We start from the raw sequence: 25,534 nt of genomic DNA, 5'->3' as shown, positions 1-25,534 counted from the left end.
GCCATGAGATATAGGATAGAAATTTATTTTTGTAAAACTGGCATGGGCAATTTGTTACACGTGGTGTTGAATTCTAAATCTTGGCTCTGGTGAGAAATGCTGGTAGTTCAACAATATGTAGAGGGTGCTAAAGTTTCTCCATCCTTCCTGAAGGATACTTTCCACTAGCAATGGCATCATGGTGAACAAGACAATTCCTGCTTTTTTCTTCAAACCTTAAGAGTTTAGTAACTCATCAAACTTAGAAGGTTCACAGATACTGGAATTATTAAAGTGATTATTCATCAAGGGAATTTTATGGCAGAGAGGATTTTTATTGGAGAACTGCCTTTTATAATTTTAACTTTTTTGCATATAAAATAATATCCCAATAAAGTATTTGTATCACACTCTCCATTCCAAACATCAAAACTGCATAAATATATACAGAGACATGCCCGCCTTCATTCAGATGGATATAATCTATTATGTTAATCATTGTTGGCTAATATTCCAATTTGCTCCATAATAGTTAGAATTCAATTTTGTTTCTAGCTTTTATTTATTTACCAGTATTAGATTTTTATAACACTTTTATTTCAGCATGTGTTGTTCCTGGAATTGATCTGAAGTGGGATGTAGGACATGGAATCACACAATAATGAACACATATATTCAGGAAGAAATAGGCCAAGTCACATGAGTCAAGGATCTTTATACAGTATAAATGCACAAATTTTAGGGAACAAACAGAAAGAAGTAGGAGTCTAAATGCAAATATGATATAGACAACATTACAAAATCTGGTAGGATGAAACTCATGAGTGAAATGTAGGGATTGAATGATATACCGTAACTTACTCCAAAGTACTATGCCAGACAAAAGAGGAGAAAGAGTAGCTTCATACGTGCTGATAGCCAGGAATTTTAGCATGAGTCTACTTGGAAGCACTTTATAAGAATACAAGGAAGGGAAAATCATGGAAATAATATGATGATGGTGTGCTATCGATTACCAAGTCAGACTTTAGATATCTTAAAGAACTTCCAGAGAGAAGAAACATGGTAATAATAGAAGAATTCAACCATCCAGAACACAGTTGGAAACAAACAAAGTCAGCACTGCAAGATCTTCAGAGTTGGGCTTGCTGACTTCCATTTTTCAGACAAGAAATTCCTAGATTAAACATTTGAGAGTGGTTACCAAAAAAGTAAAAGCAATGAGAAAGTGGCCATGTTCAAGTTATATAAAAATAAAAACTAAAGCAGTCATTCATTCACGCTAGAGTTCAGGAGAGCCAATTTTTCCAGAATTTGAGAAATACTAGGTAGGATCCCATGAATAGAGATCGTTACATCCAATGAAGTACAGGTTGGTAATAAGATATTGGAAGTAAAATTGTATCCCATTCTAATGAGGGAAAAAAATGGAAAGAGATTAGGAATCAGTTCTGGATGCACAGGGAGCTTTTCAATGAACTAAGAGGTGAAGGGGCCATATAGAGAAAATTGAATAACTGACAAAAAGTGGGGAATGATCACCAGAAGGAAGAAAAGAGATGTCAAAAATTAATTTAAAAATCCAAAATTTAATATGTGGTTATCTGTAATTTTCACAGAACAATCTCTCCCCACCCCCAATTGTGCCAATTTAAATTCCATATACGCTTGTTTTCTGAGAGCCTACAGATCCCCTCATATCTGTCCAACCATCCTTTTTTCAAGAATAATGAAGTAAAGGGGGGGGGGAGAGAAATGTCATTTGTAGCATCTTCTTATGTCACAAAATTAATAGAAGAAATTAGCCACCTACCTTAAATACTTTGATCTGGCAGCTGGCAGAATGCAAGTGTTCTGTATACTCCCCATTTTCATTCTGTTTAAACGTATCCATTTGTATTCGGAACGGTACCCCTTTCTCTCCTCCATGTTTCCTTGGAGTAAATTCCGTACTAATACAATGCACCTAGCCAAAAGAGATGTACTTAGCGCTCAAATCCCAAATCACGCTGTTTGAGATTTGGGTTTTGGATTTGCTTGTTGAAGTATTTAACAAGCCTTATGTGGGGAATTTATGATGGTTGCAATGTCCTGAGGCCATGTGATCACCTTCTGCAACCTTCTGACAAGCAAAGTCAGTGGGGAAGCCAGATCCAGTTAACAACAGTGTGACTAACTTAACAAATGCAATGATTCACTTAATGACTATGGCAAGAAATGTCATAAGATGTGGCAAAACCCACTTAACAATGGTGTCGCCTAGCAACATAAATCTTGGGCTCAATTGCGGTCTTAGGTTGAGGACTACCTATACCTGTTCTTACATCCTTGCATGTCAGGCAATTTCCCTTCAGTACAAGTGGGTGAATCTGATGGAAATGGTGAAGTAAGGCAAGAAGGGGACTCTATGTACTTTGGTAGCATATCTGCTGTCAAGAGGGTGATGAGCAGTCATGTCTAGTCCTCAGCCAGCCCGCAACACTCTCATCATCGTGCCCCTCTGTTACGCAGCCTGAGCTGCAGGTAGCCCATCCATTCTCCCGTCTTGACAGCATCATCACTTCTCCTATCCTCCACCCTGGCAGGGTCAACCAAGGTGCTCTGGATGCTCAGCTGATAAATATAATTTATAGTCCCAAAGGGGGTTTCATGCTCAGCAATTCAGAGCCCTAATTAAAAAAAAACAAATACACTTACTGTAAAGAAAAAAAACAGTTTTGAAAAGAACTGATTTTCAAACATTAGTTAAGGGTGATCTGTCCTGCCCATTTAGTAAACATTCATGCCCTTAGAAGTGTTATTTTATGAACAATCTCATTTTTATAGCAGCTATTCTTCAAATTGCAAAATGTGCATACAAGACCCCAGAGGTGGAGTGTCACTGTTAAATGCGCTGTATAATTCTATTTTTACTATCTTCTCACAATTTATCATTGACATAAAGATTCCAATTTCATTTTAAATTATATCGAATTGTTTATTTTGATTTGGTCTGATTTCTGGGCAATACAGAAAGGAATACCAATTAAAGTTAAAGGGAGGCTGAAATAAAATTCTTAGTTTCTCAATTCCATATCATTTCAATCAAATATATCCCAAAGAACATGAAAGAATGATGCCCTCTAATGGTCTGAGGTAAAACATATTCCACTTAGGGGTGTTTTCTTTCCTTACCTGAATAAATGCAGATGCTCTCTTAGATGGATCCCATAGAAATTCAACTGTATTCAGCTGGGTGGGACTTGCTCTGGGATCTAAGATACCAACGGACAGTGGGATATCTGTAGAAGAAAACCCCTAAAATATTAAAAAAATTAAAAATTGAAGACCAGAAACATTGCAATATAAACACCAGATGCATTTGAAAGACCAGCCTGACACAACTAGCTGCAGAGTAAGAAACTTGGTCTGAGCTTTTCCATGTGAAATGGATTCCTGGAGTTGTATTTTATAGTCCTGGGGAACTAAAGTTATCCTACCCTATTAATACCTCTTCTGGCTTTCATAGTACAGGTAAAGAGTTTGTTTATTGTACTATCAGCAAAAATGGATATGGTTATATAAAAGCCACTTTTCTAACAGCCTTTACCTAAAAGGTGAGAAATAAATACATTAATGCAAAAAAACCAAACATTTCATTGATACTGGAATGAAATCTAACAAAAGCAAAACCTTATTGGTTATTTCAAGATACCAAGTATTTTCCAATTCATAAATATTACAACAGGTATAAAGAACCAACTATTTTCCAATTCGTAAATATTACAACAAGTATAAAGAACAAAGTGTTCTTTATACCTGCTGTATTTCACAGGCAAGTCATACATTCATGAAAGAAGCAATGGATATCATAATGAAAAGTTCTTACCTATGTCAAGAATGCGGTCTCCAGGCCGATTCCATCTCCAGCCTTCTAGCTGTTGGTGCTCAGTATATTGCAAACGCCGATCATGAAAAACTACCCGAATAATGCTCTGTGGGGAGAAAAGTGGATGAAATAATAAAAGAAGCTAGATGCAAGTATTTTAAAGAAATTACAATTTCTACTTCTAGGACAAAGCTTATAGAAGACTTGTAATGTGAATTTTATTTAAGTGGGATGCGCAGAAATCATCCATCACCATAAAGAAGAATATTTTAATTAAAATAAAATAAAACTTCTATTCCAAATATACTGACAACAATATGCAATCTGGAAAACTGTATTGTTTAGTGCTACGGTGTCTTGTCATGTGATATCCATTGCAAACAAGATACATCCCATTTTGTAAATCATATCTTACTGTCACTACTTGTTTTTAACAAATCCTTGAAAGAACTAAACATCAAGAAAGTGAAATATTTGATGAAAGATTGAGTAATAGAATGGAGATCAATACTCTGAAATTTCCAGGAACTGTCAAAAGATAAAAGTGAGTGCTTTTATAATATAGGATATTAATCATTTGTCTTTATTTAATCAGACCATTTATTAAGGGAGAAGATCTTAGAAGTTTTATATCCAAATGAACAGGCCGATAGAGATCAAAAACAATCTGTGTTTTAGATATTGATTTCCATGTTATGAACTAGTCTTGCAGGTGTATTTTGAATTAGATGCGTTGAGGATCCAATGGCATTTTGTAGGTTGTGCCTCTGGTTGCAAAGTAACTTGTTAAAATTCCAGTGCAATTCATGAAGTTTATGTACATTTCTTTAGACAGAACATAAATATGCAGTCATTTTATTACATGATATATATATATTTTATTCTAAAATGCAATATATAAACGAACATTGAATTCTTAAGTAATAGTAAAACTCCAATTTATAGTAATAAATTCTCAAGTCATAAATTTACAAGTCTATCCAAGTAGACAACAATTTCTATTTTCATACACTGGGGCAAATGTGGCAAACTCTGGATGTTGTCAAAAAACTACCCTTTATAGGTCAATATTATGAATGGCAGCAGTGGTGCAAAGACAGTCTCACCTAGTTATGGTTTGTATATACCTGCAATGAAAATAATCAGTACCTCTTGATTTGATCTTTAATAGATATTTCACTGTTGCAAATAAGGATGGAGTCAAGAAGTCCATAATATATCTAACCTTGTGATCAGAAGACCAAAAGGTGTACATCAGTTGTTTTCAAACAGTATTTATTCTTTGAGATTTGAAGACAATGGGTATTCAGGTTTCCTTAAAAATGATTTATGCATCATGAAATATAATGTAAAATATGAAAGAATCCTGGATTCATTCAGGTTCTAAACTTAGCAGACAATATACAATGTACAAAAACTGCATCAAGAATTGACTGTGGAATATTCCAACATGTAAAGTGAATCTGGCAGAAAGGCACAGGTTAAATACAAATAATTTATGAAGAAATTGTTCATGGTAGTCGGGGAATTTAGAAAATGTACCCCAAACCCTGAAATTCTCATTATTTCTAAGTAAATCAGGAAACAGAGAAACCACTATGGCTCATATACCCTTAAAATATTTTCCAGCAGCATAATCTATATCCAGTAGCTCTTACATTTGGCAGCAGGAAGAAAATATCCTTACCTTTACATATTTTGTGCTTAAATCTTGAAACTCTCCCAATTTCCTATTCTCAAGTAGACGGATTTCATATGACTGACCTAGGAGTTCAAGGAAACATTTCCAAGTTGTTTAAGCATGTTGCAGCAAGAATAGCAAGAGACAGTTGCAACGGCATCAATCATATTTGGGAGAGATGCTTTGGAGATGTTGTTGTTTTTGACAATTTTCTCCTAATAAAAGGTCAGACATTATTGCAACTTATGCTTAATTTAAATATTGTATTTTTTTTTAATCAATGATGTGGATATTCCAAGAATTTGGGGCCTTCTAATTCCTTCCAAGACAACTGGAAGCATATTACATGGTCTATTTGTCATCTGGAAGAAATCTTCTTAAACAGCTACATCTTTCAAACCAGCTGCAGCTCCAAGAATACACAAGTATTCTTGAATATTTTTCTATCATTGTTTCAGCAATATGTCGTTTTTTAAATTGTGTTGCACCCTCAGAATGAGATATTCTACCATTTAAATCCATAGAATTGACTAATGGATCTTTGCTTCAGGAATTTTCAGGAGAGGTTACTACCTATAGCCCTGGGCCGTGTGTCTAATCCTAAAATAAGGGGATAATCCCCATTGGGCACTTTTGAGTAAGATAAAGGTAAAGATTCCCCTCGCACATATGTGCTCATCTCTGTTACAAAGCCAAAGAGCCAGGACTGTCCAAAGACATCTCCGTGGTCATGTGGCCAGCATGACTAAATGCTGAAGGAGCTCGGAACGCTGTTACCTTCCCACTAAAGTGGTCCCTATTTTTCTACTTGCATTTTTTCATGCTTTTGAACTGCTAGGTTAGCAGAAGCTGGGAGAAGTAATGGGAGCGTGTTCCATTACGCGATGCTAGGGATTCAAACCACCAAACTGCCGACCTTTCTGATCAACAAGCTTGGCGTCTTAGCCACTGAACCACCGCATCCCCTTACACGTTTGAATAATCATGTATAAATTTGTATTATTTCTGTTTTCCAAGAGCTAACTGCACAAAGATGAATGGTAAATAGTAAGCAGTCCAGAGAATTCAAGCAATGACCTAAAACTGGACTTCATATCATTACTTTAATTAAAAAGCAGGTATAATGATGATTTGTTTCTTCTTTTTTGGATTATTTACTAGCTTTCTGAGAAGCAATGGATGAGAACCCAAAGACAAGATCAGATCTTTAAACGGATCTATCACAAAAACCCTCAGCATGAAATGAGCAGGTGTGTTTTTAGTAAATAGCAATGACTTTTCATTTATTTTAGAAATAGCCTTCAACATTTGTTTGGTATTAAGCTTGTCACATGTTGCTATTAGAAACATAGTTCAACCTGGTCAATCATCTTTCAAAATAGTTCAAAACTATACAATTAACTATAAGAGTTTGGTGCAATTCAAGACCCCTTGGGAATTAAATCTGTTCTTCTATCGTCAGGGTAAGAATTTGGCATGTATTTCCATGTACATAAGTTTAATCAGAAATATAAATGTGTTTATTTTGGATATATTACTGTTTGTTTGGTAACCAAATGTTGGGAACAAGAAAAAATTATAAATACAATAAAACAAGAAGCAGACACAGAGAAACTGGCTTTTCAAGTTCTTCTTCTAATCACTTCCCCTCCTTGTACAAGAATGCAGTTCAGTGTATAACAATCTAAAATGATAATCAGTATGACTTCTGGTTTGACCAGTGAAGTTGATCTTTTTTTAAAAAAACAAAAAATCTTTTTCTTATGCAGGGAAAAGAAAAAAAAATGTTACATTTCTGGAATTTTGTTCTGAAATAATAGTGGGGTGTGTTTTTTGTTTTTGTTTTTGTTATCCAAAGTTTGCTTTACACCAAACTTCTAATGATACGGACTCTGAGAATTATGGAATTAGCTATGGCTGAATAAGAGTTCAAGAATAAGACAAAACTCTCTGAAAAAAGCAAAAAAAAAAGGTATAATCATAGCTCTTCCTTTATTGGAAACGAATAGAGCAAAAAAAAGGAAAAAAAACCAGGTGTTCCACATAAAGCTTTGTTTACAATAACTGCATACGCTTTATTAAGATTATCAAGAATAAGAAGAGATTCCCTCCAGAACACATTCGCCACAATCCCTGAAGACCTGGCTTGATCCCATAGAGCTGGGATAGGATGAGCTGACTGCATGTTGGAAGTTTGACTTGGCACCAGTTCTTTTTTGTTATGGTTGTTTCTAATGTTTATGGTTTTAATATGGCTTTAATGCAGGTAGTCCTCAACTTACGGCCACCACGAAGCCCCAAATTTATGTTGCTAAGTGAAACATTTGTTAAGTGAATTTTCCCCCATTTTATGACCTTTCTTGCCACAGTTGTTAAGGGAATCACTGAAGTTGTGAAATGGGTAACATGGTTGCTAAGTAAAATCTGGCTTCCCCATTGACTTTATTTGTCAGATGGTCACAAAAAGTGATCGCATGACTCCCTGGGGCACTGCAACCGTCATAAATATGAGTTGGTTGCCAAGTGTCTGAATTTTGATTGCATGATCCTAGGGATGCCGCAATGGTTGTAAGTGTGAAAAATGGTCATAAGTCCAGGCAGTTGTAACTTTGAATAGTCATTAAACAAACTGTTGTAAGTCGAGGACTACCTGTAGTTTTTTATGTAACCTTAATTCTTGATTGGGAGCTGCCTAGCGTTTGGTAGAAGACAGGTATCTATAAAAATGTTCTAAACAAACAAACAAACAAATAAATAAATCACTGTTAAATGAGGCAGTCGCTAAACAAACCATAAACTGTGTTCATACTCCCTCTTTTCTTACTATGGTTTCCCACAAGCTGAGCCAATCAAAAGTAAAACCGCCTGCTATTAGGCCATTTCCAAAACAAAGTACAAATGGATATTGTATCACGGGTTCACAAGAGAATTGCTTTTATGAGTGGGAAAAAGGCGCAGGGAACTGAATATTGATTGTAATATAAATAGAATTCGCATTGGATACACTGCAATCAATACATGTCTTTTGTAATGTCTCAAAGGCCTGCCACAATAAATCAGCTTTATCTGTGTGCCTTTGTGCCCTGGGAAATACAGTATATTCTTCCAATATTTTATCTTGTCAGCTGAGAAAGGCCTGACAGCAGATTTGCCCTTCAGGATAAAATCCCCCCCTCCGGGCCCCCAAAAAACTCCTTTAAAATAATATAAATTAGAAATAAAAGCACAGAGACATGGAATATGCTGAACCAACCAGAAACAAGGCAAAAAAAGAAAAATCCAAGCTTTTCCATTCATTATTTGTTTGTTGACTTTTTTAAACTTTCAGTAAGTAGACTATCTGGGGGCCTCGACAGGCCCTAAAATGCTAGAAAACAATAAACCATGTATGTTTGTATCAATTGGGCCACAGTTGCCATCAATAAGAAAATAATCAATTGTGGTTTAAAATAAAGAATCAGCTAAACAAATTGCATCAAGCCTTAATGCAAAGTGTAAACCAAATGTTATGGTATGGCTTCAGTAGTTAGTGAATTATCAGTGGCTGTCAGACTGCATTTATGCTTTGTTGAATTTTACAAAAACACTGTTTATGTCTTACGGAATTAGGAGTGCTCATTCTGTGGGACTGCTCTTGATAATTAAAATACATATGCCAAGCTTGCTCCAGTGGTATCTTTCCCCTGGAGTATGTTGACTTGCATGCCTACAAGACAAAAGGCAACCGGTGTAGAAATGTGTACATGTTGACTTTTGTATAAGTCTTATAATGCATCTATACTTGAGGAAGCTCCTCGCCTTCAAAATGCCTGAAAGCAGAAGCTGCAGTGGAGAAATGTTAGTGAGGGGATGTGGGTTATTTCAATTTTGTAACAGATAAACAGGGCTAAAGCCTTCAAGCCAGGGAGTATTTTTAAATTCTTACATCACAAATGCATTCTCGATTAAAGGGCCTAATTAGTAAACTTTGATAACAATTTGTGTGAATCTTTGTTATTTCAGAATAGGAAATTAGTCAGAATATTTGATGTAATTATTGAAAGCTAACTGGTTAATCACTCCACTCTTTTTCCAGTTGAAACTCTAGATACTTCTATGAACAGAACAACTTTCCCATCCTGGTAGTTTCCAGGCCTGTTGGATGTCATGTCCCTTGAATATCAGACTGGCTGAACATTTTGGAAGCGGCTTGTACAGCTTTTACCACACAGAGGTTTCCTTGCTGAACTCCTCAGTCCATTTGTCCCCACATGTATGCTGATGATTCCCTTGATAATATATGATGTATTTTGTATCATTCTCTGTGTCCATAATTCACATATTCACATATTCAATGTGTCCATAAACATTTTGTACAGTTGTATATGTTCATATATGTGCAGTCACACTTATCCTTGTGTGCTCGTGTACATACATTTTGTTGTGTTTTCCATTGACATATTCATAGGTGCCTTGCATATTTGCATACATATATTTATATTTTACTGTTGTTTTGCACTTCTGGTTGGATGCTAACTGCATTTCGTTGCCTGTATCCATGGAAATGACAATAAAGTTGAATCTAATCTAATCTACTGTATTCACATAATTGCACATAATCTCACACACTGCACTGGCATGTTATGCTTCAGTTGTAGCTTCTGTTCTTCATTCGAAATTTCTATCAGCAGGTCATGTAATGATAGCACAAGCAGAATAACAGAATAATGGAATTGGAAGAGACCTTAGAGGTCTTCTAGTCCACCCCTCTTGTTGTGGCCTGTCAGCTGCTGGCCCCTCCGGCTGCCAAATCAGATGAGGAGGTGGAGCGAGAATCGGGGCCAGCCTCAAGGCAACCGGAAAGCTCCAAGCGGGGAATGGAGCTTCTCAGAGATTGAGACAGAAGCGTAGCCTGGACCATCCATCAGCCCCCAGATGGAAAGGCAACAGCCACCAGGTCCAGACGTGGCTGATGAGGAAGAGGAGGAAGGGTTCAGTGCCTGATATGCAAATGTGCAGAAAGCAGAGGAGAGGAGAGCAGTGGAAAACTATGGACCAGTACTTGGGACAGAAGACCCACCACTCCTAGTTAAGCCCCACCCTAGCTCTGGGGATAAAAGGCAGGGGGTGGAGATGATGGGTGTGGCAGACAACTATTTTGTCTCCCTGTCGGTCAGCCACTGATATTCTGAACTTCTGAATCCTGTCTGGAACTTTATCAGAATTCTTTCTTGGAATCTGCAGTGCTGAGAGTCGGGCACGCCTTTTGAATGAGTATGTGTGTGTCTCTGCTGTTGGATAAGAGCGAGTGCACCTTCCAGGATTTCCTTTACACAGAGTATGGACAGAGAGAGAGAGAGACTCTTGGGGTGTTGGGGCCATTTCAGGGGGAAAGGGAGCAAGCTTCACTTTCCACAGGCACTTAGAGACTTCGTTAGCCTGCTGTGTGTGAGAGAGAGAGACAGAGACTTTTGGCTGGGACTCCTGATGCTCCTAATAAAGGGAACATTTAGTTAAAAACAGTGTGCTTGTCATGTTTGGGAGTCGGGTCAGAACACCTCTGTACTTTTTCTGAAAATCCCAATGATGTTTCATCCTTGGTATTCTGTGCAAAATGGAGGCTATAGTTACACAACTAAATGTTTTCTCTTCAGATTGTATAAACCTTTTTACCGTTTAGAAATAGATTGGTGACTTTACAGCCAGAAGATACATGACTGTAACTATAGCCTCCATTTTTCTGCATAAACATTGGGAAAAGCTTAAGTGTTTTAAGAAACCTTCTCCTTGTAGAACTCTCCTTTTATCTAAGGAGCTCCCCTAACTTTGCATGAGATGTTATATTATTTAATGATAATAATTTTCCTGTAATTTCTTTGAAAAGCCCATTTTAAGATGGTCTGTTTCTTTTGAGAAATGTTTAAACTATGCTCTATGAACTGACTATGTCAAAGAAATAACTGTCTGAGAGTTCCTAGAACAAATGATCCTTTGAACTGAATGAAAATATCTTCAGCTTTAAAGAGTGCATGTGTTGGTTTACATATCTGGTACAATATGGCAAAGCCTTCCTTCTGTAAGGAAGGATTTATGATTCTAATATCTGCCTTCTTTTGATCACAATGCAGGAGTTCACACAGACAGTACATTCAACAGTACAAAGTTATGAAGAAGCCTACAATTCTCTTGGAACAAACTGTAAAGATTTTATAAAGACAGATTGCTGTCCAGAGGGCTCAGTTAAATTGGCATGATATAGAAAGGGAAGGCGGAGAAAGGGGGGGGGGAGCCAAGAACTGCAGCAGCAGTAGTTTTGCCAGTAATTTATATAACATTCATTTGGCTTTTTATTTGCCATGATGATTTTCACAGGAGGAAAAGGATCCAGTGGATTCCTGCCCTGCAAATCAACAATTGGGGTTGTAGGTTATTTCTGACAGAAGAAAGTGGCTTCAATCCTGGGTGATGGAAAAGAGCCAGCCTGCAACTTTTATTATGGCTGTCCCTATTCCCTTTATTGGGATTAATTTCTACTATTCAAAGGTCTATGGAGATTCTCAATCATTCAGGTCATAGTTGTCCCAAAGGTGCTTTTTCCAAAAGGCAACTAGGCTTTCTTGGCTTTTTGTCTTTGAAAATGTTTCGCTTCTCATCCAGGAAGCTTCTTGAGTTCTGAACGGATGAGAAGCAAAATGTTTTCAAGTTCTTCAAAACGTTTTCATTTTCACTAAGAAAATAAATTTGGCTTTTGGAAAAAGCACCTTTGGGATCAAGAGTTCAAACTTCCCACTTTTTCCTTTCTGTGATTCAGGAAGAGTATTTCAGAGACAAGAAAAAAATAGGATGAATAAAACAATAATAGCATATTAATCTCTGCCTAAAATATAACTGAATTTAGATACTGGTGTGGATGGGTACAAAGTTACCAGTTTGTTAATGCTATGGAGAAGGAATGGGCAATTTCTTCTCCATTTTTAGTGTTAAGTTTTAAAAGAGGCAATGACATCTGGTCAGTACTAAGTTTAGGGGAAATTAAAATAAAAAATGTGATTTTACTACTACAAAATGCATCTAGTATGAATCTTTAGCTTTTATGTTTTTTAAAAAGTGAAAAAATGGTAATATATCTTTGAATAATAGTTCAACAGGACTGTAAGTTATGAGGTGGAATTTTTCCTCTGGGGCTTAATTTCCAATAATATTTGGGGAAAATAAGGAAATAGAATGAAGGACTGCATTGACCTTAATTTAATAAAACATAGATTAAGTTAATTTTTTAACAATTTTCATAATGCCTACTTATCCAAAGTATATCCAAAGTATTATTCTAGCACTACTATATTGTTCTTGGTAAATCCTTATAGCACTCTTATTTATATAGTTGCTGTCAGTTTTTAATTACACAAGAGCTTTGTAAACATGTAGTAATATTGGGAGGGTTTTAGTTATATATGTCTAGTTACATATTTCCAAAAACAATTCCAACTGTGGTTGTTAAATAGCTAATTCCTGTTAAACAGAATATATTTCATCCACACTAAATAGTGATTATAGGATTGACCCATAGGGGACCAATCTGAGTGCTTGTCCCCAGTATCAAATCAAAGAGTGCAAAACTGATTTTGGCATTTGTGAATTGCTAGAATGAGCTAGGATAAAAATGCACTGAATCCAATAGACTTAATTTTAAAAAGCCATGTAGAGCATTAAATTCTAAGTTCTTAAATCACTATATTACTACTAAAATTAATTTATTTTCAGGAATAAAAAAAATGAATATATTTCAATATCCATTTGAAGTTGGATTCTACAGTTGATATGGTTTTATACTGAATTGATATTAAAAAGACTAAAGAGCAAATATAAATAATATTCAATATTTTAAAAGCAATAACAGAACATATTGAAAACATAATATTTTTATTTACAAATTAATTTTGTCCCCAAACAAGGTTATGGAAGCATTGTCATCAATATTAATAAAAGAGAACTAAAAATAATATTTTCATTCATTAATAAAACTGTTCCTTTTCACAGGAAAATTTATAATTTCAGGAAAAATAAATGTGAATAAATGCAAATTATTATTATTTTGCTATTTGTAGTAGAAGAAGAAAGGAATATATTTCTGTGTTTACTACAGAGAAAATTATTGGTATTGATATTAGAAATATCAATAGCACTTTAGACTTATATGCTGTTTCATAATGCTTTACAACACTCTTTAAGTGGTTTACAGAATCAGCATATTGCCCCCTACAATCTGGGTCATTTTACCAACCTTGGAAGGATGGGAGGCTGGGTCAACCTTGAGGCAATAAGGATCAAACTCCTGGCAGTGGGTAGAGTTAGCCTGCAATACTGCATTCTAACCACTGCACCATCATGGCTCATTACAAAATGGAGTATCTTATTTTAAATTTTGTCAGTCTAAGTTTGTGTGAAGCATGGCTTCTAGCGAATATATAACGCAGATACACATACAAAAATATGTGAGAAATATTCACACGTTTATTAAGGAAAGAGAAATCTCCAAAAATAGCTTAAAGCACAACTGACTGGGTTCATGCAATAAACTATCAATAGTATGCAAATTCAACCTAAGAACTGTGGGCTGTACAAACATACTTTTTCCACAAACCAATCACTATTCAGGCCTCAATATTTATTGCTGTGTTGCATCTTTTATCTAAGAAGCCCAGAATCATACACAACATCCCCCAATTCATACAATGCATACACCCAACACAAATGTCTTCCAGACGTGTTGGCTGACAACTCTCAGAATTACTGGCCAAATGGTGGCTATGCTGGATGGGAATTCTAAAGAAATAAATTTTAAACACCTAGGGGGAACTAGCTGGGAAAGACTGGTATGTACTACCCAGCATTTTATAGCAGAATCTCCATACTACATGGTGTACGTTTTGTATTTTTCTATTGCACTTTGATTCCTAGATTTGGTAACCAGATAGTATTGTCTTAAGCAGTCACAAAGCAAAATCTACAATCTCTCACCATTCAGTAAAATGCTGTTTTTTTTTTTACCTTAACAGAAGAATTAAGGTTAAATGAGTACAACATTGCAACTGGCAATCACAATATTTTTCATATGTCAAATATGCCCCTAACACAGAAGCAGTGAATATATAATCTTCTTAAATATGCATAATTCTACTCCACTGTGGCACATTTTACACACAATACCTTAAATTATGTTGGTCCCCCAGATATGCACAAGCAGCCTTGAGACCAAATTAGGGTCTGCTATGTTTAGTCATATGTTTCGAGCAATTAACCAATGGAACAGCTTGCCCTGTGGGTGCTTCACCACTGGAAGCTTTCAGGAAGAGACTGGACTGCCATCTGTCAGAAATGGTGAAGGGCAAGCCTATCAAACTTGCATTGTCACAGCAGCATCACATGATGTATCATGACTTTTTTCCCCTTTGCTAAACCGGGCACGAGCATGGCCAGCGCGTGACACCTGCGGCCCTCAGGCCATGAGTTTGACAACCCTGGTGTAGGGTCTCCTGATTGGGAGGATGGTTGGACTAGATGACCTACAACTCTGTTAATATGTTAGTCTTCAAACCACCAAAAATCAATTCAGTCAGAATCCATTCAATTCTGTTTTGGTCCTACCTTGGTTGAGATAAGTCAGAGTCTCTTCATGAAGCTTTATGGCAGGAGATGTTGCTGCACAGAGCACATATTGAAATGGAGGGAGTTTTGCATCATTCTCAGGGGAAAGTTGAGGCTCTTCTTGTTTAAAGAATGGCAAAGCAAGCACATCACTGAAAAAATAAAATAAAAACTTAGTTAGCAATGGGTTGCCTTTTTTTTTTTTTACTGTACAGCTACAATGGAGTTAAAGGCAGAATCCTCTGAACCCATACTCTATGAATATTTTTCTTGTGAACACATTCATTTAATATGTTAAACCTGTCAAAAAAACAAAACCGATATCAATTTCAATCCATTTGAAATTATATTTATATGATGAAAACTGGCACAATAAACTCAATATGATACACAAAGAAAAGGTTTTAGAAATATATGCTGTGATGATACTGTTTTTCAAGTAATCTTATTTAATGCAGTATGATATATTCTGTCACATTCATAGATGCAGATTGAATTATTTTTTAAAGAAAGAGTCATGTTAGTCTCTAGGAGCAGGAGCAGCTGGGCGGTGGGTGGCGTATTAAAGTTTAAGAAGTTTGCTATTCTCTAGGTTTTTATGGACTCTAATCAACTTCATTGGATGTATGGAATCTAGTGCCGAAAAAAGGATGGGGAAAAACAGAAAAATAATGTATGAACACATACTCCTACTATTGATGTGAAGAAAGGGTCCCAGAGGTGTTTTTTTTTTTTCAAAAGTCAATTGGACTTTGTGTTTCCTTGAAGACATTTTACTTCTCATCCAAGATGTTTCTTCAGCTGTTCTTCAGAACTGAAGAGGCTTCTTGGATAAAAAGCGAAACATCTTCAAGGAAAAATAAAGTCCAGTTGCCTTTTGAAAAAAGCACTTTTGGGAAAACCAGGCCCTGGATGACTGAGAATCTCCGTAGATAAAAGGGGAGGTAGCAATTCAAAAGGAAATATGAAATACATAATTCCTTTTTTTGCCATCAACAAAATAGCACTGAAATATTCCATGAGGAAGAAGCAAATTAAAGCATTCAAGGCAGATTTTACTTTAAAGTTATCTTTATGATAAAGATATGCAGATCATGTTAGAAAATAGTTGTTTTTTAAAAATAATAATAATAAAGGACTTGGTAAAAGGAGGCAGATTTCCCAAAATATGCTTCAATCTATGTAATTGTTCTTGATAAGACAAGACACTCCAAAATACTCCAACACTTCATCATTGCAACTTCCTCATAACTAACCTCTCCCACCAAGAACAAGGAAACATCTTCTCTCAGTCTGTCCTCCCAGAAACTACCATTCCTAGAAACTATTCCCAGTCTCAAAAGTGATTCGGTCACGCGCACACACGTACACTTTATTTAAAAAACAAACAAACTAGGTACAAAGACATGTGTGCATGTATAATAGATTCCAGGCATGAATCTCATACTCAGTTAATAGTACATGATAATATCTATATGTATATTTAGCTTGATAACTGCAGGGGAAATCTATTATTTGTTCATATTCTGCTGTCCTCCAGAAAAGTTAGAACTAAAGTCTTCTTCAACTTCTGATGACTTCCCTGACTATTCATGTATTTTCAATAGCAGTATGGATATGGTTGCCACTGTTTTTTTCCAATAAGTTTTTTTCACTCTATGTTTACCTACAGGTATTTCCCAGTGTCTGCCATCCAAATATGAATCATATCTGCCCAGACTTAGTTTTTCTGAGATAAAGTAAGGTATACCAGGTGTGCCTCCAGGTGGGGTATGTTGGGATTATATCTCCAAATTTCCAATCATGTGGCTTTTAAAGACCACTCTTCTTGATTGTAGATAAGTCTATGTTTAGTATTTCCAAACAAGTTGGGCCACATTCTAAAACCATTTAGTCATAAGATTAGGAACATATATGCCAAAAGTTAAAAAGACTGAGTGTATATAATGAAAAATCCAGTTGGAAACCATGAGGTTTCAGGAAACTAATATTTTATATTATTAAAACTAATTATGCTGTATCCATAGATCATTGTGGTCTATAAAATGAATGAACAAAGCATACATTGTGCCTTTTTCTAAGAAGAAGCCATCAAAATATTTTCTTATTTTCTAATGACTCAAATTCATTCAACTTAATTGGCTTCATTTTTGCTTTTGATTCTAAATATTCAAGAGATGCAACATTCGGTCAACTGTCTTCCATAAATATTTGTGTGCATATAGAAAAAAAACCCTACATTTTCCAGATGTCACCACATCTACAATTATCAATAAACATCAACTGAAAATTAAGGCAAGAAGGTGTTTCTCTTGTGCCTACACAGATTAATAGTTCACTTTTTTTTACCAGTGGGAAGATAAAAAAAAAAAAGCTGAATCCATTAATCACATCTGTCTGACAGTAAACATGATAAAAGTTCTTAACTGAAAGAGAATGTGATTTCATTTTATGGAGAACTAAAGTTAAAAAGTATGTGAACCTGCAAAGTTAAACATGAAAATTTAGACAGCTTTCCTGGTAACTGACAACATCCTGACAATATTATTTCTTTATTTCATAGTTTGTTGAAATAATTGTTTCAAAGACAGCAAAATAATACATTTTAAATGCAATATAGAATTTAGGTTAGCCAGAATCTAAACCAATAAAGTACATTATGTTCTTTTCCTCTTCAGGTCTACGATATAAAGTCTTTATACCATCTCAATATAGAGAACTGCCATAATGATAACTGGAAATGTATAAAAGGACTGTATATTAATGAAGTTTTAAAAAGAGTGGTTGTTATGAGCACACAATCTCCTCCTTTTGCTAAATCAAAAACTAGAGTGAAGTAGTGGCTAAATGAGCATTCACCAATCTGGTGCCCTCCAGATATATCAGGTCTTGTGACCTGAATCTTGTTTGTTTTAATAGAATTTACATATTCTAAAAGAACAATAAAACACAATTTCAAACAGATTTATAGCCTATATATAGATAGTCCTTGACTTACAAACATTTATTTAGTGACTCTTCAAGGTTACAACAGCACTGAAAAAAGTTCCTTAAGACCAGTTTTCACACTTACGACCATTGCAATATCCCCGTGGTCATGTGATCAAAATTCAGGTATTTGGCAACTGGCATGTATTTATGGCTGTTGCACTGTCCCGACTCCTGGGGTCATGTGATTCCCATTTGTAACCTTCCCAGCTGGCTTCTGACAAGCAAAGTCAATGGGGAAAGCCAGATTCCCTTAATAACTGAAAGATTCACTTAACGACAGCAGTGCTACACTTAACAACTGTGGCAAAAAAGGTCATAAATTGGGGCACAAACTCACTTAACAACTGTCTTGCTTAACCACAGAAAATTTGGACTAAATTATGGCCATAAGTCAAGGACTACCGGTAGACATTCTTACAAGAAAGTCTGCACTTAGTTCAGAACAGATTGAAGGATGAAGTGGATTGGAAATATGCTTAAATTAGAATAATGTCATATTTTGGCATTCCAAATTGTCCAAAACCATGTTCTATCCTTAGAAAACATAAACAAGGGTTAATTTTTGAATTATTATTTTTTAAGGAAAGTAGTAAAGGATATTTCCCTATTATCTGTTGGCATGTATACTGGAAAAACATCACGGTGCCTTTAATAGGTTCCACACTGAAACACCTATTGTTATATACCTCAGAGCTAAATTGAGATTGCTGTTCCAGGGCTGGAAAACTTTCCAGATGGTGTGACCTCTTTCTTCCCCCACCCCCACCCCCAGCCATTTTATATGGCATATTTGCATTTCTTTTATGAAAAAAATCCCTTACAGTGAACTATAGCCATTGTTTTTGAAAGATTTAGTTTTATAGGCCTGACCCATCCCAAGGGCTGGGCTGGTAGCAGAATTGCACATGGTGAAATCACAGGCCTCCCTCCCAGAAGACTTGCTGTTTGCAGTATTACAAAAACAGATGAAAAAAAGAAGACGAGAAAAGATAAAAGAATACAAGACCTGCCCCTTTCCAGAATCATCCCACACTCAAAATTCTTACACTTCAGTTCTGCCCAGAAGCCTACATCTAGATGGGGGTCTCCACAGACTCATGTTCTCTTCCTCGTACTCCAATTCCCATGCCCCCATCTATTTTACCTGATTCTCATGAGTATATGCTTAGTTCAATTCCAGTGGGAAAATGCTAATTTTAAAACATCCAGTGAAGTTAAGGAAGTAGATGAACAATGGGATAATAAATCTCCCTCATTTAAATTGTATGTTCAGTTTCACATTCAAGAATCCATTTAAAGCTATGCTGTCTTCTTGATCAGAAAAGTTAAGATCCAAAGAAGGAAAATTATAATTATATTGCTGGAAATATTGTTTAGGTGGTAGAAATACAGGAAATAAATCTCATAAGGCCGCATTTAATTTTAGTCTGCTACTGATTTGAACAAGGACTAGAGAGCATTAGCCTTTGACCAGAAAATCTGGGCTAGAGAACATTTCTTTATAAAAAAACAAAATAACATGCCCTATATATACATTGGTAACCAAATGAAGAATGCTTACTCTTCAGGTTCCCTGCTTCCATAACTAGCACAAAAGGTAATCCTTGACTTACGACCACAATTGAGCCCACAATTTCAGTTGCTAATTGAAATATTTGTTAAAAGATTTTGCCCCATTTTATGATTTTTCTTAACACAGGTTAACAAAGGTTGTTAAGTGAACCTCTGCAGTTGTTAAGTTATTGATGCAGTTGTTAAGTTTCTTCTTAGAGTCAACGTTGGAAAAACGTGGGAATTTTCTCTCCCTACTTTCCTTCTCTCGCCCACCCCACCAGAATGTTAACATTAGGGATTAAGAATCCATTCTGTGTACAGTTAAAAGTAACAATCAGAAATAAGCACTTGGGGCTGGGTTCACACATTCTGGAAAACCATTATGTAGTCTGGTTTGTTTCAGTGCTGGGTAAACTCTGTCACTGTGTCTTATGCAAGCAACAAAGCAGGGTTGTGAAGTTATCTAAAGACACTTACTCTGTACTAGGATTTTCTGTAAACCAAAGAAGCATCAGACTGCTGTGAATTGAAGCTCCAAATTAAATGGAACTATATTGTGTTTTTCAAGGAAATCTATCTTGATCAGAAATAATACAGGTAAACCTTCCTTACACCAATGATCACTTTATAAATGTATAGTAACAGCAGGCTGAATGATATGAAAATAGTCGAGACAAAAATGCAAAATATTGTTACATTTAATTCTATCAAAATCATTAAAAAGACCGACTCAGTGTTAGCCTCAAAGGATTCTGTCCTTCACACAGAGGTTTTAAAAGAACATAAGCAGTACCTGGGAATCACATATGGATGGGAACTGACTGTACAATGAAACATCAGCTTCCACCAAGCCTGCTATGAATTCACCTTGGTGGCAAGACAACTGTTCTACACTATTTGCTCATTCGTGGATAAATTAATGAATTTACTTCAGTTTCTGGATTTGCACAATATATTGTATCATAAACATCCCATGGCCTGGCTCCATGCAATATATTGGCTAAACATGATTAGCCTGAATGTCCTGTAGCATAATTTTATTATATTAACTGAAACATAAGATTGAAACAATGGTAGTTTCTACTCCAGTCCAGCAAAGGTATCTCAGATGATTCTTGTGCTTTTCGGAATTGTGCAGAACAGAAAAATGCACTGGATGCATCTAACAAAGATGAGCAGTGATGAGAGAAGCTAAAGACAGCAGTCCCCCCCGCCCCCATGCATGGGAAAAACAACTTTAAAAATGACAACAATCATAGCAGGGTTCCTTATCTTTCAATTCAGAACTTCAGCAAATTCAGACTTCAGCAAATTCAGAAGTATTTGTGTTTGCCTCTGGGAAGTTAAGCTGGCAAAATGGCATTATCCACATTTGTGCGTCAATTATTTACTTACCCTTTTCAGATCTATTGAAAAGTAGATAGGTAAGTAAGGATGACAACTCCCAGACTTTTTAACCAGCAGGATAATGCTGCTGGCTGAGGAAATCTGTAAATTGAAATGTACCCCATTGGAAGGACAAGAGGGGAAAAGGTTTAAGAAACCTGGTTTAAGGTTTAAGAAACCTGGCTCCTGACCTAAGCAAATTCTCACATGCTTTAACTAGACTAGAGTAAGCAAAATGCTATGCGACAGGTCTCAAGTTTCACTTAATATATTATAACCTTCTGTAAAGTTTTCTTCAAGTCATATTCAGCTCCTGGTGACTTCATAGAAACATGAAGTTATCTTGGTGCATCACTACATTTCTCTGGGATGTTTTGTTTTCTAATTAGCATATCTATTGGTATTCCTTGTAATTTTTTTATCCAAATAGTAAGCTAAGCTCCAAGTTTAGAATAGATTGGGTAGGTGCTACCACCTTTTGGGAAACACATATCCTTAGATAATGACATTAAAACTTCTAGCAAGACTTCTTGCTTTCAACAAGACATTTAAGACATTAAAACTTCTAAGCAAGAAAGGTGGCTTCTCAGGCACAATGACTAAATTAACACAGAAACAAACGCAAGCCAAACAAACAATATGATTTGTGATTCTGATTTTACTCAACCAATTCTGCTTTCCTTACCCTCAATTCTATCCAATCTGATGAAGACTTATGGAACTCTGAAAAAACGTTTACTTATTATGGCATTTTAGATAGCTTCTAAAAGATGTTGCCAAACAATGTATTTTTAAGCAGCATGAACAATTTTACATTTTAAAAAAATTCCTAATTTACATACATAAAATCATATTAAAACAAAGGAGTCCTCCACTTATGGCTTGCTTCTTAGGGGGCTCAAAGGAAGTCCTTCCATTTGGTCTTTCACTGTTCCCTTTTTTGCTTAAGGATACTTAAGTAAAACATGAATAACATAGAAATAAGGCAGGAAAAAACTGGATTCATCAAGTCCAGTAAGTAAAATTAATTAAAGGAACTACTCATCATGCATAAACGGGTGGGGTAGAGGGGGCAGGGTTGAGGCCACAGATTTAAAGAATCATTGAACAGTCTTTTAAATCCACAAGTGCTTGGCACTTCTGAAAGAACACTTTGTGTTTTCCAAATGTGTTTATTAAATGGATTTACTTCAGGCAACCTCATCTGAGCATCTTTATTCAATATAACCAATATATTATTTTCTTTTAAAAATCATCTACATCTAGTTAAGAAGGACTGCTCTGTGGATTATGTTTGGGTTTTTTTCTGCAACAAACTAAGCATCTTTTATTATATGAAAGTTTTGTTGATCACAGTCTACTTAACAAGAGTTTCCGATGGAGTTTCTGATGGAAACCTGATACCTGATATCCTCAAAACTTTTATGCTATAATAAATTGGACAGTTTTCAATCTTTAAAATTGGTTATTTTTCTTTGCTTTGAAATGTCACAAGATCTTTTGTTTCTTAAACAGCAATGTGTCTATAGATACCCCAGAGAGATGGCTGAAGCAAGGATGACTTGCAGGGATAGAATGACTTAATTAATAGTTTTGTGGAATGTTGATTCAGTTACATTTCCTTTTCTTTTTTTTCTTATCTCCTGCTTTCCTTTTCTTTTACTTCTTGTGGGTTCCCCCACCCCACCCCACCCAGTGCTTTGCATTATCACTGCATATTCTGACATGGATTTGCATAAGGAACTGCAGCAAAAACAAAGGTTTTGAACCTTAGAAGCTAAGACAGAGACACACTATAACCACTATAACTCTTGCCTTATTTTTAAATGTTTCTGCTTCTATTTCTCGCTTTTTGGTACTACATCTTTCATATTGAAAGATCCTTTGGTTTCATTGATTATTGGATTCTAATAAAGATAAGATGGATTCATACATTTGTAGGTACGAATATATAAAGTTGCAGAGTTCTATATGGAGAGTTAGTTTGGTGTATTGCTTAAAGCGGGCTAGAAAAAAGGAGATGGCAAATTTTAGTCCTACCTTAGGCAGTATATCACCTGGGTGATCTTGGGCCAATCATTATCTCAGCCCTATAAAGAAGGCAATGGCAAATCACTTCCAAAAATCATTGCCAAGAAAACTGCAGGGACATGTCCAGGTAATTGTCAGGAGTCAAAACTGACTATAAGGCATATACTCACAAAAAAGAAAGTCATAGGTTACTGAAAAGATATGCCTGCCAAATTAGAATAGCATTTCATTTATGATTTAGTAAATGTCTTAATCTTTTCACAACATAGTATATTACAACAGTTCAACACTGAACCTCCCACAACAGGCAGTGAGGGGAAAAAGTATGAGATTTTAAAAACCATAATTGACAGACACAAATGGGGGAACCACAGAATGCCAGACTGCTGGTTATTTAGTCCAAATTATATGGTGTACCATCTTTCCATCTTCAGACTCTGCCATAAACCAGTTTCCCTAAGTCACACACTTTTAACTAATCTGATTAGCCTGATTTGAAATAGTTAACTCTGAAAATAGTTAACCCACACACTGATATGAAACAGGAGCTGTAATTGGCAGAAGTTTTCTGCAATATTCACCTCTTTAAATATTTCTCAGATATCCACTCTGGAGAGTGGTCATTAAGTACCCCAATATATTCCACTACACAGAGAACCGGCAGCAGTTCATAGAAAGTGTAACAACCTAGATACATCCCTCTCTCCCGGTTTGTAGAGTAACCACAATGCAAACAGGCTCCCAGGATGGAATCGACCCATTTCAGACATTCTAACATCCAGGAAGTCATCCCCAAATAAAGACGCTCAAGCAGCGTTTATGTATAACTTGAATGTCCCAAAGGTGGTTTTTTTTGTTTGTTTTTTCCAAGAGGCAATTGGGCTTTCTGGTTTTTCTTGGAAGATGTTTAACTTCTCATGCAAGAAGCTTCCTCAGCTCTTCAGAAAAAAAAAGCACCTTTGGGACAGCCCTGAGCTGAATGACCGAGAATCTCTATAGATTTATAACTTGGACCTTACTCATTGATCTGGGGGAAAAGGGCACAATCCTTGTTAGTAAAACCTGTCTATTCACAAAACCAGCCATTCGGTTGTTCTTATTCCTCTTTCCCTTCTTTTGTTGTTTCCCCCACCGTTCATCGTATGATGTCAAAACTTTTAAAGCGGAGTGGAGCTTTCGCCATCAGTGATGCAGCCAATTACCCGAAAAAAGCCGTTCGGGACCGAGATTGCGATACGTTACAGTACAACACCATCCAAACTCCGGGCTCAGGTTGGTTCTTCCCATTATAAAGCTGCGTTCTCCGCTCCTCCCGCCCGCAGGACCGCCGGCCGCTTCCCCACCAACGCCTCTCACCAAAAACTCAGGATCCCTCCTGAAGAGGGCACGTTGAAAAACACGGGTTGATTCGCGCTTGTTAAGATGCCCTCGGGTCGCCCTCGTCCCCGTCCCCCCAGCCCCTCGCTTCAGAAACCTCTCTCGTGTCAGCCCTTCCCCAGATTCAGACCGAAGCGACACCACCGCCGCCGCCGCCCCAATGCAACGCCGCCTCGCCAAAGTAGCGGGCGATGGTTTCTCCTCAGCAGCCACTTTCGCTTCTCCTGACCGGTTGATCCTCCACGCGCGGTTTTTTTTTTTTTATCTTTTCCCCTTCTTTCCCCTTGAGGCTCGTGGGCATCCCGCGTCCTTTTCTCCGACCCTCTCGGCGGGCTGCTCGCCTTCGCCTGACTCACCGCAAGTAGCTGCCCGTCGAGTGCTGGTTGTAATGCTCCGGCTGCGTGTGCCAAAACAGCATCTTTGCCCTCCGCTCGCCGGCCAAGCCGACCCCCGAGTCCAATCCTTTCGGCCGGGTCGAGCTGTCACCTCGAGGCGCTCAGGTCAAGTCAGTCAAGTCGGGAGCGGCGAGGCAGAAGCGACGGCGGCAAGCTCTCGAACTGCTCGGTTGCGCTTTTATTGGTCAAGCCGCGTGAGCCGCTGGGCGGCCGCTTCCCAGCGCTGAGGTCAGGCGCGAATGCCTTTGGCTTTCCCGGGTTGGGGTTGGAGCTTTTTTTTTTTTTTTTTCCCTCTCTCTCTCTCTTTCCTCCCCTCCCCTCCGCCCCGCCGCGCCTGGGCGCCGGTTCCTCGGCTTATTATCGCCCGCGGCATAGGTGGAAAAACTGAGGAGGAGCCACCGAAGCAGAGGGGAGACGGGGGGGAGATGAGGGAGGCGCAGCAACAGGGCGAGAGGCGGGCGCCTCTTCTCCGGAATACCTCCCCTTCGGTCGGCGTCCCCCCTCCCTCGTTGCTGGACTGGGCACTCGGGGCGGAGGCGCTTCGTCTCTCTTGGGGGACACTTCGCAGCCTCCCCCGAAGTTCAGCCGAGGGAGTGGGGGAGGCTGCTTCTCCGTGGGTTCTGGAAAGGGTGGTGGGGATTAGCTGTG

The 25,534-nt window shown here is 37.2% G+C and overlaps 1 protein-coding gene across 2 annotated transcripts in view; it reads right to left on the bottom strand.

The window, feature by feature from the left end:
- TFCP2L1 (transcription factor CP2 like 1) overlaps positions 1–25,218 on the bottom strand; it is a 38,171-nt gene extending 12,953 nt beyond the window's left edge. The window contains exons 1-6 of one of the 2 annotated variants that reach the window (XM_087920437.1): positions 24,848–25,218; positions 15,153–15,304; positions 5,535–5,611; positions 3,848–3,953; positions 3,154–3,260; positions 1,793–1,945 (exon numbers count right to left, since the gene is read on the bottom strand). In XM_087920437.1, coding sequence (XP_087776563.1) covers positions 1,793–1,945; positions 3,154–3,260; positions 3,848–3,953; positions 5,535–5,611; positions 15,153–15,304; positions 24,848–24,909 — 657 coding nt within the window. In that variant the 5' untranslated portion in view covers positions 24,910–25,218. The remainder of the gene's footprint in view (positions 1–1,792; positions 1,946–3,153; positions 3,261–3,847; positions 3,954–5,534; positions 5,612–15,152; positions 15,305–24,847) is intronic. The other variant, XM_026708082.2, reaches the window with a different exon arrangement.
- Between the last annotated feature and the right edge of the window lie 316 nt (positions 25,219–25,534).

Source organism: Pseudonaja textilis, chromosome 1 (assembly GCF_049901715.1).
Source record: "Pseudonaja textilis isolate UNSWEBS1 chromosome 1, rPseTex1.2, whole genome shotgun sequence".
Classification (NCBI taxonomy): Eukaryota; Metazoa; Chordata; class Lepidosauria; order Squamata; family Elapidae; genus Pseudonaja; species Pseudonaja textilis.
This window is presented reverse-complemented; position numbering and strand designations above follow the sequence as displayed.